Source organism: Microtus oregoni, unplaced genomic scaffold (assembly GCF_018167655.1).
Source record: "Microtus oregoni isolate MIOR12 unplaced genomic scaffold, Mior012 000040F_ref0000088, whole genome shotgun sequence".
NCBI lineage: Eukaryota > Metazoa > Chordata > Mammalia > Rodentia > Cricetidae > Microtus > Microtus oregoni.
The window spans coordinates 17,568,930-17,585,447 of NW_024543207.1; the positions used below are offsets into that span (position 1 = coordinate 17,568,930).

General features: G+C 40.8%; 1 protein-coding gene across 1 annotated transcript; it reads left to right on the forward strand.

Moving 5' to 3' along the window:
* Window positions 1-1,434: 1,434 nt before the first annotated feature.
* LOC121433583 (zinc finger protein 58-like) lies at window positions 1,435-15,987 on the forward strand. Its single transcript, XM_041632060.1, has 4 exons — window positions 1,435-1,559; window positions 6,706-6,832; window positions 8,167-8,262; window positions 13,986-15,987. Exons 2-4 carry the CDS (start codon window positions 6,709-6,711, stop codon window positions 15,677-15,679), a joined length of 1,914 nt encoding a protein of 637 aa, XP_041487994.1. The 5' UTR covers window positions 1,435-1,559; window positions 6,706-6,708; the 3' UTR covers window positions 15,680-15,987.
* The last annotated feature ends 531 nt before the right edge of the window (window positions 15,988-16,518 follow it).

The following is a 16,518-nucleotide window of genomic DNA, read 5'->3' on the forward strand; positions in this document are numbered from 1 at the left end:
AGATGACTTGTTCTGAGTTCTGTAAACTAGCTTCTTGCTAAATAGCCGGGATTCCTCAAGTGGCCGTAAATTCCACTTAAATGAAGTAATAGTGACCTTTACCTTCAAGATGCCCCCTACTCTTTACAACCCTCACATTCCTCCCTCTGGACCAGAAACGACCCATAAGCCCAATATTTCTGTTAAAGGCTCCACTCACACTCACCCATCTTGTGCTTTGGATCTGGAGGTTAAAACGATCCTGACTCTTCATGTAAGTCCTGTGAGAGAACCAAACAAAAATCATACAAGGCCCTTACTAGCCCTGTCAGAAAGCCTCCCCAGTGTGGGCTTTACTGAAAATGAACAAGCATTTCTTGAAAAGACTACAACTCAGGAGCAACCAATCAGCAAGCTCCCCGCAGCTTCTGCTACCTAAAAACAGCTTTATCCACGGTGGCTGGAAGTCCCTAAGCATGAGAGGTGCCTATCAGTCCTACAACAACCCATAACCTTTCTGTTTAAAACCACCAATCTACCCCCAGACTAACCTCCCCTCCATAAAATTGTCCTAATATTGCTTTAAAGGGGTCTTCAGGGTTCTCCGCGTTTCTGCAAGACCAGAAAAACTGAGACTGGAAAGAAATAAAATCAATTTTAGTGCTGGGACCCTTTGGGACTTCGAATTTCACTCCAATCCCGGAGAAAAGCCAGGAGCCTTGAGGCTCCTTCTAGGGGAAGTATTAGTTAATGAAAAAATCCAAGATACAAAAAACTCCTGACTGCTACCCATATCCCCACCTGTGGTTACACAGATGTTGACCACCTAAGCTCCCCTATCATTGAGTAACAACGGACCAATCAGAGAAGTTTCCAAACAACCCATGTGGTTAACAAAGGGTCAACAGATGTCCCGAGGATGTGACCAGGGATCAATTACTATGGGAAAACAAACCCACCCAGGCAATGACAGCCTATCAGAAGATAACAGCTAAGCTTTCCATAACCTTTAGCCAATTGTGATATAGGATAAGCAATTTTGTACTTTGAAACTGTAATCTTGGGACTCCTTTGTGGTTTTTGTCTATAAAACCCCTACTAATATTAGACGGGGTCCTCCTCCCTGCGTCTGCTGTGTTAGACTGTGAGACAGGAGAACCCTGCTTTTGCATTCAGAATACTGTGGATCCATGGTGTTCTTTGGGGGTCTCAGGACTTAGGCACAGCAGTTGCCTCTTAGCCAATTTGTCAGATGCTTTGACCCCCGCACACTGAATTCAACACTCTTGTTGATTGCATATATCTCTAGTGGTATTTTATGGGAATTATCCTGAACCCTAACATCCAGCAAGCTAGGCTGCTTCCTCCCATAATCTACTGCGGTACCCAAGAAATCACCGAACATGTTCCCCTCATTTCCTTCGCGCAGACTGCTGGGATATGTAGTCGCCGCGGCTGTGACACCATGTAGTCCAGGAAATCCCGATCCGGCTTTTGGTCTGTAAAATTGTGTCTTCCCCAGAATTGGGCGAGAGTCCTGCCTGCCTGCTGTGTATTCCTGTTGCGTCTCTGACACGGAGGTTGGTCCAGGGTGCTGTGCAGCCTGAGGCTCTGTGCGGGGTGCAGGTCCATCTTGGAGGGGGCGGACCTTGGCTTAGAGAAAGGGGGGGGGGGGGGGAGAAGCTGCCTTGGAGGTGCTGTGCTCAACTGGTTAGGATGCCTGAGGTTGCAGGTCAGGGCTGGGACGAGGGCGATAGGGACTGTGCCCTGTGTGATGATTTTCTTAGGGCGACGCCTGTTACCAGAGTCCGCATTGGGCTTCTGGGACAGGAGAGCTGCCTGGTAGCACAGAATAGATGATAGTGCAAGGTCCAGAGTTGCAAGCTAAGGATGGTCAGCTGACTGCCTGCTCCTGAGGGGGAACTGGGAGCTCACTGAGCAGCTTTGGTGGGGAAGCCTGCTTCACATCTGACCCATTCTCAGGTGGATGCTGTGGGATTTCTCAGCATCTTTAGACCAAACAGCGTTTCTGGTTTTTCCTGTGCGTTGTAGCCGGCCTAGTTTAGTGGTCGTGAGGTTTACACTGTGTTCCTTTTCTCTTCCAGTGAAATAATTAGGAAAGGAAAAATCTGAGGCTCAACATTTCTCGTAGGAAATTCTGGAACACAGCAGACAGATCTTGCCAGGATCAGCTGCTATAGAAAGCTGTGACTAGGGTGGTGAGAACACACGTACAGCCCACACACAGAGGGCCCTCTGCAGGAAGAAGGAACTGGAGACGCTGACTCCAGGCCTCACCTTGAGAACTGCGTTTCCTTAAAGCCTTGAAAGGTCCCCCATCCCTAATGTAAGGCGGACTAACTGTAAAAACGACAAGATGTCTGCTTGGCCCACAATGGTTCTGTCAACGTCTTGATGAGGCCTTGAGCTTGTTGAGCTGGTCCAGAAGCAGGGTCCCTAGGAACAGGTGAAAAGCCCTCATGGCCTTGTGTTACAGTGCCAGGCTTTTGTGTCAGGTCAGCGGGTGAGGAGAACTCCCAGACCTGTGTGTATTCCTGGGATTTTAGTAACCAGACCTGTGATAGAAAAGAAACGTCAGTCTCCTCTGAGGCACATCCCTGTCATCTCTGCGTTTGTGAGGGGGAGGCAGGGCCCTCTGGTCCTCCCCTGCTTCATAGCGAATTCAGCGCCACCCTAGGCTACCTAGTCTGTGACAGAACATTTAAACATACTTTATGAATGTGATAAATACTTCCTGTGGTTCCTTTCATGTACTAACAGTGAGCACCATGGCAAATCGCTGCAGTCAACACTTTGTTGATTTACAAACTATGTGTGCTTGATTTCTGTTGATTCATCCCACATGTAACTTAAACTTTGTCCCTAAAATGTTTTTGTTGAAGACTTTACATTTGGTGATCGCATGTTTGCTTGCATTTACTTTATGAGGAAGAATTCTCTTTGCCTTCTTTGAACATTCCCCACTGTATGCATTAAATATTCATTCCTTTTCAGGGTAGATCATTCATATTTATATCGTTATGTGCACACATATACATTTATGTGCTGTATGTGTAACCCTAATAATCAGATACAAATAAACCATGGATCTGAGACAGATTATCGGGAGACGTGAGAGAAGTTGCAATGAGGAGATAGATGGGAAAATGACATTATAATAATAACTTTTCACGGAAAAATTGCACTCTTGCCGATTGTGACAGTATTGGTGAAACTGGAAGTTATGTCAGGCAAAGGTAAATAACACATGATCTCATCAACATGTTAAATTTATGAAATAAAACTCATAAAAGATAGATATGTGTTTACCATTAAGAATCATGGGAGAGAGATGGTGGAGATGCAATTGTTTTGTCCAGTGACCAAAGACATCAGTAATCCAACACTTGGACTTCTGTAACCAGATACTTTTCTCCTGCCCACTAGTTCCCAAGGAACTACCCCAAAGGTTACTGTTAATTACAAAATCAATGGCTCAGACTTAAAATCGGCTATTTCTTATATTTAAATTAACCCATTTCTATTAGTCTATGTATTACCACAAGGCTTGTGACTTGTTACCTCACATCTCACCTCCCCAGTGGCTGCTGGTGTCTTCCTGACTCTGTCCTTCTTCTCCCTGTATCTTTGCTTAGAAATTCCACCTGGCTTTATTCTGCCTGGCTGCTGGCCAAATCAGATTCTTTATTAACCAGTGGTAATAAAACATATTCACAGCATACAAAAAGACATTCCACAATATTTTCCATTTTCTCTCTTATCTAAAAGGAAGGTTTTTAATTTAATATAGTAAAATTACATATAGCAAGAATTACAGTTAAAATATCTAGTCTATTTGTATTATGCAAAATTAAAGAAAATATTCTATCAATATCCTATCTTCCTAAATCTAAACTTTCATATATAATTTATCTTTTATCATGACTACGGAAAACTATAATTATAAATATCTAGTCCTCCATCAAAGGCCCCAGAAGGATTTAATAATACCTGAAGAAACAGGAAGCGCATTGTAAGCAACTTGCAAAACTCTAGAAATGACAGGGACATCTGGCTGCCTGAATGGTCACCCAAAGTTCTTCTGTAACATTGGGGCAGCTATCTTCTGCCTAGAGAGTAGATTATCAGACAGATTTCTCAGTGAAGCAGACACCCAGAAGAACTGTCCCATATTGTTTCAGCAGGTTTGGAAGTCACTAAGCTGTGGGTCCTGCATGTCCACTTTATACAGCACGCAGACAAGAGTGGTTTCTCTCCAAATGGCAGCCTTACCACTTGAAAGCAAACTCCATAAGGAGCTTCTCTGGTGCCCATCATTTTCTTGAAGTGATTGGTGCTGCCAGGAACAGACAGATCTCACTGTCAGGGAAAGTCTTAAGTTCTTAAAAGATTTTAATACCATATTTTGTTGGTCTTTGAAGTGTTTGAGATTTACCTGCCCATCTGAAATAGATCTCTGCATATCTAGAAAACCTAATTAACATAACTAAGTTTGACTATTAAAGATGACTATTAATTTGTATATTTTAATGATACATTGCATTTGAATGAACTGCATGAGTATAATACATTAAACAAGAGTAGAAATATTTAATAATCCTAAAAATTGACCTTAAATTAGTATTACTATACAGAAATGCTTTAAACAAGAACAGAAACATGTATGCAGTATAACACAATTGACTTTAAATGTGTATCACTCTACCTAAATTCATACCAATGCAAAATATCTAAGATAATTAGTTGTCTTTTTGGTGTGGGAAGTGCTTCTGTATATGTGCTGCTTTTATTGGTTAATGAGTAAAGAAACTGCCTTGGCCTCTGATAGGGTAGAAAAGAGCTAGCTGGGGAAGGGGAGAACTAAACTGAATGCTGGGAGAAAGAAGACAGAGTCAGGGAGACATCGTGTAGCTGCTACCAGGAACAGACAATCTGGAACCTTGCTGGTAAGCCACAGCCATGTGATGATACTCAGATTAATAGAAATGGGTTAAATTAAGATGTAAGACCTAGCCAATAAGAAGCTAGAGCTAATAGGCCAAGCAGTGATTTAGTTAATACAGTGTATGTGTGGTTATTTAGAGTCTGGGCAGTAAGGAACAAACATGAAGCCTCCTACAACATCTTTTTTTCTTATATTTCTATATCTTCTTAAATATAAGAAGCATTCATAACCTACCAAATAACCAAAGATCATCCAAATAACTAAACACGCTGAAGTCTTGTGAATGTGGATGTCAGTTTCTCCAAACTTCTGTCTGCTGTCTGAAAATGAAGTAACTTTAGAGTCCCTGATAAATTTGAGATAGTGACCAAGTCCTTGGAGTACCAGTGGTAACCTTTGGTTTTTAGGCAACACCTGTTAAATTTTAGGAGGTTTCCCTTGTTCAAAGTTGGTAACCCGGACCTAAATTATTTCTCAGACCAGAGGGAGGTGTGAGAATAAAGACACAACTCTCATGACTTTATCCGGAGGGAGTTTTCAGGGATCCCTCAGGAAATTCTGAGTTCACATCCAGAAAAATCACCTGTGATTATTCTCCAAATGGCTTTTGTATCAAAACGTAAAATGAGGGGACAATTCATTAGCATTCTGTTTCCTAGGTAACCGGGAGAATGACTGTGGTCATGTTCACACTTTCTATGTCTATTTTGTCATATCTTCCTATCTATCTTCCTGCTCTGTATGCCCGCTCTTTCACACAGACTGAATCAACACCTCTTTCCCAGGCGACCTCCCAAATTACAAAGAAGGAGCAGAGCGACATTAGCATAGCCTGACCCTTTGTTTAGGATGGCATCACTTTGTCTGGAAAGGCTAGGTGAAAACCTACTGAACTCCAAAGAAATACTGAATCCCAGATGACAGCCAGAGCTGCTGCACCAGACTCTGTATTTTCATTACACTTCACTTTCATGATTGCGCACATCAATTGTGAGAAATTCCTTCTCCATCACTGTGACTTTCTCCTGTAAAGAATGCTATGTGCGTGTTGTGTAATAGCATATGGCATTACATGCATGTTCTGTGGATGCATTCATTTTACATTTAATCTGTCTTAAGTGGATCATGTCCAACTGGGCTTATAGGATTGCTTACCTTGTCTTTCAATGGATCCAGTGTGAGATCATGGGACCACTTCAGACAGGCCGGAGGAATATTATTTACCCATGTAAGAAATATTTATCGCTCTCTTTCATCCTGGACAATCTAGATTTGTGTTAACAGGCACATGATGCTTATGTTAGGGTTTCTATTGTTGTCATGGGTCAAAGACCATGACAAAAGACAGCTTGGAACAGAAAGGGTTTATTTTAGACTCCAACTCCAGGTGACAGTCCATCTCTGAGAGAATTCAAGGCAGGAACCTGAGGCGTGAGGTGGAGAACAGGCCACAGAAGAACACTGCTTACTGACTCCCCGAGACTGCTTTCCTGTACCATGTAGAACTGCGTGCCCAGTGCAGGCATCACCATGGTGGGCAGTGTTGTCTCATAGGAGTCACTAGTTCAGAAAATGCCCCTAGACTTGGCTACAGGGCAGTCTTGGTAGGAATTTTTTCAATTATTTCTCTCTTTTCAAATTGGCCCTAGCTAGTTTCAAGTTGTTAGGATAACTATTAAGTCCAATGCATCTTGGTATTTAAATTTCTTATGGTTTTAAATAAATTAATGTGTGGTATCATTTGCTGATCTTTATTTCAGGAAATGCTGTCCTTCTCAGATGTGGCCATTGAGTTTTCTCCGGAAGAGAGGGAATGTTTGCAGCCTGCTCAGTGGAATCTGTACAGGGATGTGATGTTGGAGAATTACAGCCACCTTGAGTTCCTGGGTGAGCATCTCCTCTATAGTGACTTCTTAGTTCACCATCAACATGTAGCTTCCTCACTTTGTGTGGTTTCTCATGGGAACATTTCCACAGTCAGTTTCATATCCTTTGTTTTCAAAAAAATTGAGGAGATCACTATATTAAAAGTCATTTCTGGGCTGGAGCGATGGCTCAGTTGTTAAGAACATTGACTGCTCTTCTAAAAGATCATTAAGTAAAAGGAAACTACACTTTCCTTCCTGCCGCTCAGATGTGAATAATCAGAAAGAAGCTATGTTAATTACAGCACTGTTTGGCCTGTTAACCCAGGCAAGAAATCCCACATCACTGGCACTCCTATGGCAGCTCACAATTGTTTGTAAACCCAAGGTCTGACAACCTCCTGCTGTGTGATGTTTTGACTGTGTTGTGTTCTGACAAATAAAGCTTGGTTGGAGTCAGAGGGTAGAACTAGCCACCAGCTGACCATAAAGATATGGAGAGGGGAACAGGATGTGGAAAGCTGGGCTGAGACAGGATCTCTGCCCTTTTGGATGGTGGGATGGAAGAGGTAAGACCTCACTGGTGCTTCTCTGATCTTTCATTTCCTTAGCCGATATCTGACTCCTGATTTTTTATTGATAAAGATTAATTAAATTAACAAATCAACCTCACACAGACATACATGAAGGAAAAACACCAATGTATATGAAAAGTTAAAAATAAATAATGATTTAAAAAATGAATCATTTTACTGTTTGCTTCCTAATGTGTTTGCATCTGTTGGATGTATATTTTTTTCACTATAGAGGGACTTTTAAAAATTTGGTGGCAGGAGACATAGAGCACACTTTTTACTTGAAATGTTTTACAATTCAGTTGTACTGTTTTTTTCCATTGAAATGAAACTCAGAATCTGATGTAAATTCCTTTATGAAGTTGGGTTTTTTTTTTCCTTTTCTTTTGTATTTTTTTTTTTTTAATTTTTAGAGACAGAGTTTCTCTCTGGTTTTGTTTTTTTTTTTGTTTGTTTGTTTGTTTGTTTTGGTTTTTTGAGACAGGGTTTCTCTGTGGTTTTGGAGTCTGTCCTGGAACTAGCTCTTGTAGACCAGGCTGGCCTTGAACTCATAGAGATTTGCCTGCCTCTATCTCTTGAGTGTTGGAATTAAAGGCTTGAGCCACCATCATCCGGCTCCTTCATGTGTTGTAGTGATCGTGTCTGAAAACACTTAAGGAACTGATTGTCTGCAATCATTTGTCACCTCATCTCTGTCCTTACAAACCATGTACAGACAGGGACATGTCAATTCCTAGTAAAAGAACACATAAACAAACTTCTTGTCTTATTCTATACACAGGGCTTGCTGTCCCTAAGCCACACTTGGTGACATTTCTGGAGCAAAGACCAGAGCCTTCAGATGGGAAGAGACAAGCAGCAGCCACCGTGCACCCAGGTGTGTAGGAATGAGGGGTTCAGGGGCAGAGTTGAGATCCAACTATCTAACAGAAAGTGAGGCTTTCCCGTGTGCCTTGAAACATGATACCATGGGAATCATTCTTCAGGTCTCTCCTTCAGGCCTTTGTTGTCAGAGCACATGTCTCAGAGGTTTATGAGGGTTTAAGTCTCTTTGGATTTCCCAGTAACAAGCTGTGCTTCTGTTTACAGTGATCTCCAAGGTTTTCCTTTTTGTTGAGTCTCCATTGTAATGTAAGACTCATGGAAATAGAACTTAGTCCTGCTATGACCGAGAGTCATTTATTTAGAGATGCTGAGAGCAGACTCATGACAGAAAGATCTCTACACAAAAGCAACCACAGTGGGTTAATAAAGGCAAACCCACAATTCCATCACAGAGAGGCAGGCAGGGACAGAGGCTCAATGGTGTCAGTTCTGTTGGTCAGGAGAATTTGGGGGTTGGAAGCATTGGATAAAACTCAGACGAACCAGATGCACTTTGGGCAGTGCATTCCCCATTGATCTTAGGGAAGAGTCAAAGCATTAGCATATCGTATACAGGGGATTTACTAGGCCACTAAGTACACTAGTTTAACAAAAGCTGTTTGTTTTTTTCAACACTTTTACCCTCAGCTGCTTCAGCGGGTCCTGACCATTAGACATAGAAAGAGTAGGACAGGATAACCTGTAAGGCCTTACCCTGTTTATTCAAGGACGCCCATCAAATGAGTTATGGATTCGGTGTTTGTGTGCTTTCTTTCATGACAGTAGATTTAGGCCTATTAGTGAGTTGTAAGGCTCCATATGTTTTTCGGTTTTCTTTTTCAAGTTAATCTATTTATCATGAACATGGAGTGGTATTTGGATATATATATATATATATGTGTGTGTGTGTGTGTGTGTGTGTGTGTAGTAACAACTTGTTAAAGAAATTACAAATTTATATATGTCAATCTCTTGTTTCCACATACATCAGTACTAGTAAAATGTTTTATTTCAGACGCAGTCAGGGTATCCACTGTGGCTAGAAGTATAGGAAGCATCACGGCTAATGTTATCATGAGTCCGATTGGATGAAAAGATCTGTGATCTCTTCTTCTGGAGGTCTCCTGTTGATTCTCTAATGTCCTTAGTGTATATTTTCATTAACTTCCAGGTTTTTAATAGGATCAGGGCTTATGAGTTTAGGCAGTGTTTTTCATCAGCAAGTGATCAGCTCTGTGCTGCCAGCCATTCCCAAATAAGCACACAGAGACAACATTAATTATAAATATTCGACCAACAGCTCAGGCTCATTACGAATGAGGTCTTACACTTTAGATACACCCACATGTCTTATTTACACTCCGCCACATGGCAGTACCTTTTCTTCATACGGTATGTTAGAATCCTGGCCACTCGTCTAAATCTGACTTTCTTGTGCCATAATTTGGACTGCCCTGAACATCCTACCTAGCCATAAAGCAATCCGCTTTTTATTAACAATAAAAGCAACACATCTTCACAGTGTACAGAAAGATCATTCCACAGCATTTCCTCCTTTTTATCTATCTAGTTAAAAAGGATGGTTTTAACTTTAACATAGTAAAAGTATATGTAATAAAAACAGCCTCTAATTTCCTGTGTAAATAAAAGCATAATTTATCTCCCAAAGTAACATGCTTCTTTTTTCCTTTTAAAGTCAAGACATGCTAAAAATATATAGGTTGGTTTAATTCAGTAGTTTCCATAATCCAATAAGTCTCAGCATCTCTCATTCCTTCATTAGCAGTCAGAAAATCTACAGACAGCAAATAACATATAGAATCCAGACACACTGTGTGTATCCCTTCTATATGTGCCTTTTTTCTTTCATATTACTTTACTCCCTTTTAAAGAACTTTTACATTATACTTTATAAGTATGTATATATTTTTCTGACTGTCTATACCAATTTTCCTTTCTCTCATAAGGCTTTATACATTTTTAAACATACTGTACCCATTTACAGATTTTTTTTTTTTGCCATCTGGATCTGTCTTTCCTGGGGATCTGTACCCTTTTCTGCTCACATGAGCAAAACCCCAAACCTGCAACCCACTGCAGTGGTGGAGCCCAAGCTGGTGGTTCAACTCTGTAGTCAGCCTCCAGGAGATGTGTCTCTACTGCAGCCCCCATGAGAGAGAGCCACCAGGAGATGTGTCTCTACTGCAGCCCCCATGAGAGAGAGCCACCAGGAGATGTGTCTCTACTGCAGCCCCCATGAGAGAGAGCCACCAGGAGATGTGTCTCTGTACTGCAGCCCCCATGAGAGAGAGCCACCAGGAGATGTGTCTCTACTGCAGCCCCCATGAGAGAGAGCCACCTGGAGATGTGTCTCTACTGCAGCCCACATGAGAGAGAGCCACCAGGAGATGTGTCTCTGTACTGCAGCCCCCATAAGAGAGAGCCACCAGGAGATGTGTCTCTACTGCAGCCCACATGAGAGAGAGCCACCAGGAGATGTGTCTCTACTGCAGCCCACATGAGAGAGAGCCACCAGGAGATGTGTCTCTACTGCAGCCCACATGAGAGAGAGCCACCAGGAGATGTGTCTCTACTGCAGCCCACATGAGAGAGAGCCACCAGGAGATGTGTCTCTGTACTGCAGCCCCCATGAGAGAGAGCCACCAGATGTGTCTCTACTGCAGCCCACATGAGAGAGAGCCACCAGGAGATGTGTCTCTACTGCAGCCCCCATGAGAGAGAGCCACCAGGAGATGTGTCTCTACTGCAGCCCCCATGAGAGAGAGCCACCTGGAGATGTGTCTCTGTACTGCAGCCCACATGAGAGAGACACAAGACAAGGGAGATGCATTTGGCTCCACTTTTGTTAATTGAGAAACTTTTGAGCTTCCTCGTGTCTTTTGCGGTCATGGTGCACCAAGTTTGAATGCATTTGTAGAATTTTCTGTCCCAACAGCCTTTCCCAAATAAGCAAAATGAAGCCTTTTCGTTAATTGTAAATGCTCAGCCAATAGCTTAGATTCATTTTTAGGTAGGTGTTTCTTTTAAATGAACCCATATTTCTCATCGTCCCTCTGTCACATGGCAGTTTCTTCTTTCAACACAGTATGTTCATCTTTTTTCTCTCTCTGTGTCTGCTAGCTGTGGAGGCCCAAAAATGTGAGCCTATTTCTACCTTGTCTGAAGGTCAGAGAGTTTTAACTTGTTCAAAGTTGTTGAGAAAAGTGTGGCTACACATCCTGACCTAGGGTGTGGTTACTCGGTGTTTTTGACATTAAGGTGGTCCATATAGGTAGACATACTCCAATCAATGTTCAGGATATTGAAGCATTCTTTTTTTGAAATAAGAGGTTTGACCTGTGAGTGACTACCTTCAGGATTCTTGGTCTTGGGTGATTTTACTGCCTAAACAAAAGAATGCTAAAGTCTTGATGTCTCAAAGCAATGAAATAAATGACTATTCTGTTTGCCCTGTGTATCATGTTAAAGCGGTCTTTTGTCTCCTTCCCCCTGTGGTATTGGGGAATAAAAGTGTATGGAAGATTAAGCGCAGGGTGATTTCAGTATTTACTGGAACTCCTTACCAGTACGATCCTGTTTCTGCTTTATTATTTTCACTCATATCTTCATTCCCTTCACTTATTTTCTAAATTCCTATGCCCCTACCCTAGTAAGTGGTATACTTGTCCAAGCTGGTCTCTGACAGCTGGTGACTCCTCTCACTCTCCCCTTCTTCTTCCCAGTATTTTCTCTGCCCAGAAAATCTTGTCTAACCATCAGTCAATCAACTTTTATTAACAATGAGAGTAAGAAAGGTAGTGCACAGCAGAGGAGCTGGTCCAGATGTCTCTGGCAGGTGACTCAGGACGGCTGCTCTGGGGGAGCTTTCACAGTCCACCTCACCTCTCCTCAGGCTGTGTTGTATCACCTGATGTGGTGGGTCCACAGGTGGCAGACACAACTTCGTTTAAATGAGTGCCCAGAGTTCAGCCTGCTGTGCTGACTGACCCTGTGACGGATTCTTTGTCATATATGTCTACCACTTTGCTGAGGACTCCTTACAGAATCATGTACTAACATCACAACTCTGGGGCAAGCTTTGTTAAGAGGAAGAATTGCAAAGCCAGAGGACAGGGCGTGGCCATTTGAACTAGCATGGAATTCCCATACCAGGGGGTGGTAGGAATAGATGTAAGGTTCCCCTTGGTATCCTCAACTATCAGATTGGGAGACATGGAGTACAGAGAAATTGCAAAGAGTGTCTCCATTTCTTGACAATTCTTAGAATGTGGTTTAGAACCTAAGATCCTCCTCAGTGTGAGAGAATCCATCCCTATCCCCATCTTTCCAGCAGATAAGGAATGGGATTTACTGGTCTGGATTACAGACTTGGGGGAGAAAGGAGCAGCAAACAATGAACACTCCTATTCTCTATGTATCCTTATCATCTGTTGAAACTGGAACACCATTAATCCATTAAGTCTGTGTCCCATTCTAGTGTAAGTGTCCTCATCTACCCTGGGTGTGTACTGCCGTGCAGGTGGAATTTAGCTTTACTTTCTCCTCAAGCACTGAAGAATCCAATTTCAATAACCAGATTTCTATGTTTTTGTTTTGTTTTGATGTTTTTTTTTTTTTTTTTTTTTTTTTTTTACTTTTCAAGACAGAGTTTCTCTGTAGCCCCAGCAGTCCTGGAGCTGGCTTTGTAGACCAGGCTGGCACCAAACTCAAAAAGATCTTTCTGCCTCTCCTGCTGAGTGCTGGGATTAAAGGTGTGTGTCACCACTCCTGGCCCCATAACCAGTTACTTTGAGTACATATAGTTTTAATATTCCATTTTAAGAAAAAAAAGTTAAAACTGAATTTCTTTCAGTTTCTTATTTGAGGCTTCACTCTGATGACAGGTACAGAGGACTGGATAATGGAGGGTAGAAAGTTTTTGCTCCATCCAATATTATGTTTGAGGCCAGCCTGGTCTTGAACGTGAGTTCTCAGAAAGCAAAGTCTACAAAGAAAAACCTTGTCTTCAAAGCAAACAAACAAAAAAAGGAAATAAGTAATTTTGTCATCTCTTTATTGACATATATTCTCTAAGCAAAATTTGCATGATAGACAGGAGAACCTGAAGTATTTTCTTCTTCTTTTGTTTTGTTTTGTCATGACACAATGTTTCAGGTATATATTTTCATGTCATTCAAATACGTAAAATAATGTCCTGAATTCGAACTATAAATTTCATCTTTTTGTAGACTGTCTACTCGTACAGCCCATCCTTTGTACTCCCAAAGTAAAACTATATGTGCAGGATAAAACATTTATATTAGACTCTGTCTCAAATTCACAAAGTCAAAATTAACTTTGTCTTTCTCAGACTCAGCTACTTTCTTATTTCGTGGGCATCCTGCAATATAAAATCTCTACTCATTTAATGGGTTTATTTCTGTTAGTAAAATGTCTTTGCAACTTACTTAGCTAATTAACTTTGAATTATATGTCATAATGTCTATGTTCTATTTATATATTTCCTTATTCAAGTAGAAATATCAATCATTTCTACCTACAATATTTTACCATTTATTCTTATTTATCATTCTATTCTATAGGTTTTGAAATGACTGTATTTTTTCACTGATGCTTCAATATATATGAATAAATTTTTTCTTTTAAAAAGATAAGTATCATAAGTATGAAGAATATTTCCTAACCTTTGTTCCTATCTCAATCTTTGCTGAACAGGAACAAAATCCAAAAATCACAGCAGTTACAAGGACATTGATTATAACTCACTACAGATTCAATGTCAGAGAATTCATACAAAGGAGAAACCCTACAAGTGTGAAGAATGTGGTAAGGGCCTTAGTTCTTCTAAAGCACTTTCCATACACCAGAGACTTCACACTGGAGAAAAACCCTTCACCTGTAAAGAATGTCACAAGGCCTTCAATACTCGCTCATCACTTTTTATACACCAGAAAGATCATACTGATGAAAAAACCTACAAGTGTGAAGACTGTGGCAGATCATTTTACTATCTTTCAATGCTGAAACAACATAAAATAATTCATGTTAAAGAGAGCCCATACAAGTGCAAAGAATGTGGCAAGTGTTTTTTCTCATTTTTATGCCTTAGACAACATCAAGCAAGACATACTGGAAAGAAAGCATACAAGTGTGAGACGTGTGGCAAATGCTTTTCCTTCCCTTCATCCTTTCGGCGACATCAAGCAATTCATTCTGAAGACAGTCCCTATAAATGTGCGAAGAGTAGCAAAACTCTTTCCCGTTTTACATTCCTTCAAGAACATCAGACAATTCATTCTGGAAAGAAATCATACAAGTGTGAGAAGTGTGGCAAATGTTTTTACTTCCCATCATCCCTTCGTCGACATAAAGCAATTCATTCTGAAGATAATCCCTACAAGTGTGCAGAGTGTGGCAAAACTCTTTCCAGTTTTAAATTCCTTCAAGAACATCAGACAATTCATTCTGGAAAGAAATCATACAAGTGTGAAGAGTGTGGCAAATGTTTTTACTTCTCCTTATCCCTTCGGCGACATAAAGCAATTCATTCTGAAGATAGTCCCTTTAAGTGTGCAGAGTGTGGCAAAACATTCTCCTATTTAACATACCTTCAAGATCATCAGACAATTCATACTGGAGAGAAAGCATACAAGTGTGAAGAGTGTGGCAGATGTTTCCACTTATCTTCATCCCTTCGGCGACATCAAACAATTCACCGTGAAGACAATCCTTACAAGTGTGAGGACTGTGGTAGAAGGTTTAGCTCTTCTTTATCTCTTAAACAACATCAAACAAGCCATTCAGCAAAGAGTCCTTATACCAATGTGCATTGTGGCAAATGGTCTTCCTATTCTATTCTTCAGGGTCATCAAACAGTTCACACTGGAGAGAAACCCTACAAGTGTGAAGAATGTCACAAAGGCTTTCGTTGTCTCTCATCCCTTAGTAGACACAAGAGAGTTCACACTGGAGAGAAACCCTACAAGTGTGAAGAATGTCACAAAGGCTTTCGTTGTCCTTCATCCCTTAGTAGACACAAGAGAGTTCATACTGGAGAGAAACCATACAAGTGTGAAGAATGTCACAAAGCCTTTCGTTGTCACTCATCCTTTAGTAGACACAAGAGAGTTCACACTGGAGAGAAACCCTTCAAGTGTGAAGAGTGTCACAAAGGCTTTCATTATCACTCATCCCTTAAGACACACAAGAGAGTTCATACTGGAGAGAAACCCTTCAATTGTGAAGTATGTCACAAAGCTTTTAATTGTTACTCATCTTTTAGGACACACGAGAGAGTTCATACTGGAGAGAAACCCTACAAGTGTGAAGACTGTGGCAGGTGCTTTTCTTCATCTTCATCCTTTAGACGACATAAAAAAGCAAAAATTCATTCTGAAAAGAATTCCTAAAGTTGTGGGGAATGTGGCAAAAACTTTATGAATCTTAATATACTTATTCAACACATGATATAGTTAATGCAAGAGAGAAATCCAACAAATGTCTTTAAAAGTTTACTTCTTCAAACCTTCAAATGAATCAGATGATTCATTCTGACTGCAAACATCATGAATGATGTATGATTCCCCTCTGCATTTTGTGAATATGTTTAATACCGTTGGTTAATAAAGAAGCTGTGTCAACCAATGACTTAGCAGAGTAAAGCCATGCAGGTAATTCAAACAGATATAGAAAGAGAGTAGGAAGGTTCAGAGAGATGTCATGTAGCTGCTGAAGGAGACAGATGCCAGAACCTACTGGTAAGCCACAGCCTCATGGCAATCTACAGATGAATAGAAATGGGTTAATTTAAGATGTAAGAGTTACTTAATAAGAAGCCTGAGCTAATTAGCCAAACAGTGTTGTAATTAATGTAGTTTCTGTGTGATTATTCAGGTCTCAACAGCCAGGAAACATAAGAACAGTCTCCAATTACACATGAGTGGGTGAAGCATCACAAAATCTTTGCCAAGAAATCAGATATTATTCACCTGAAATAAATACCTAATGGAGAATAGTAATGTAGTTATTTTGGATGTCAATATCAACATGTGACTTACAACAGCACAAATGCTATTAATGTCATCAGAGAACAGTAGAGACTTCTCGTTGCTGTAACCCCCAACAGTTTGTTTAATCAGTGTATTTGAAACTTGTCTTTATTAATGAGTCCCTCTCTTCTGTAACTATAAAAGATTAGTGAAACTTTTACCATGTCATAGCTTTGTCCATTGTTTACCCAAAATTAGTG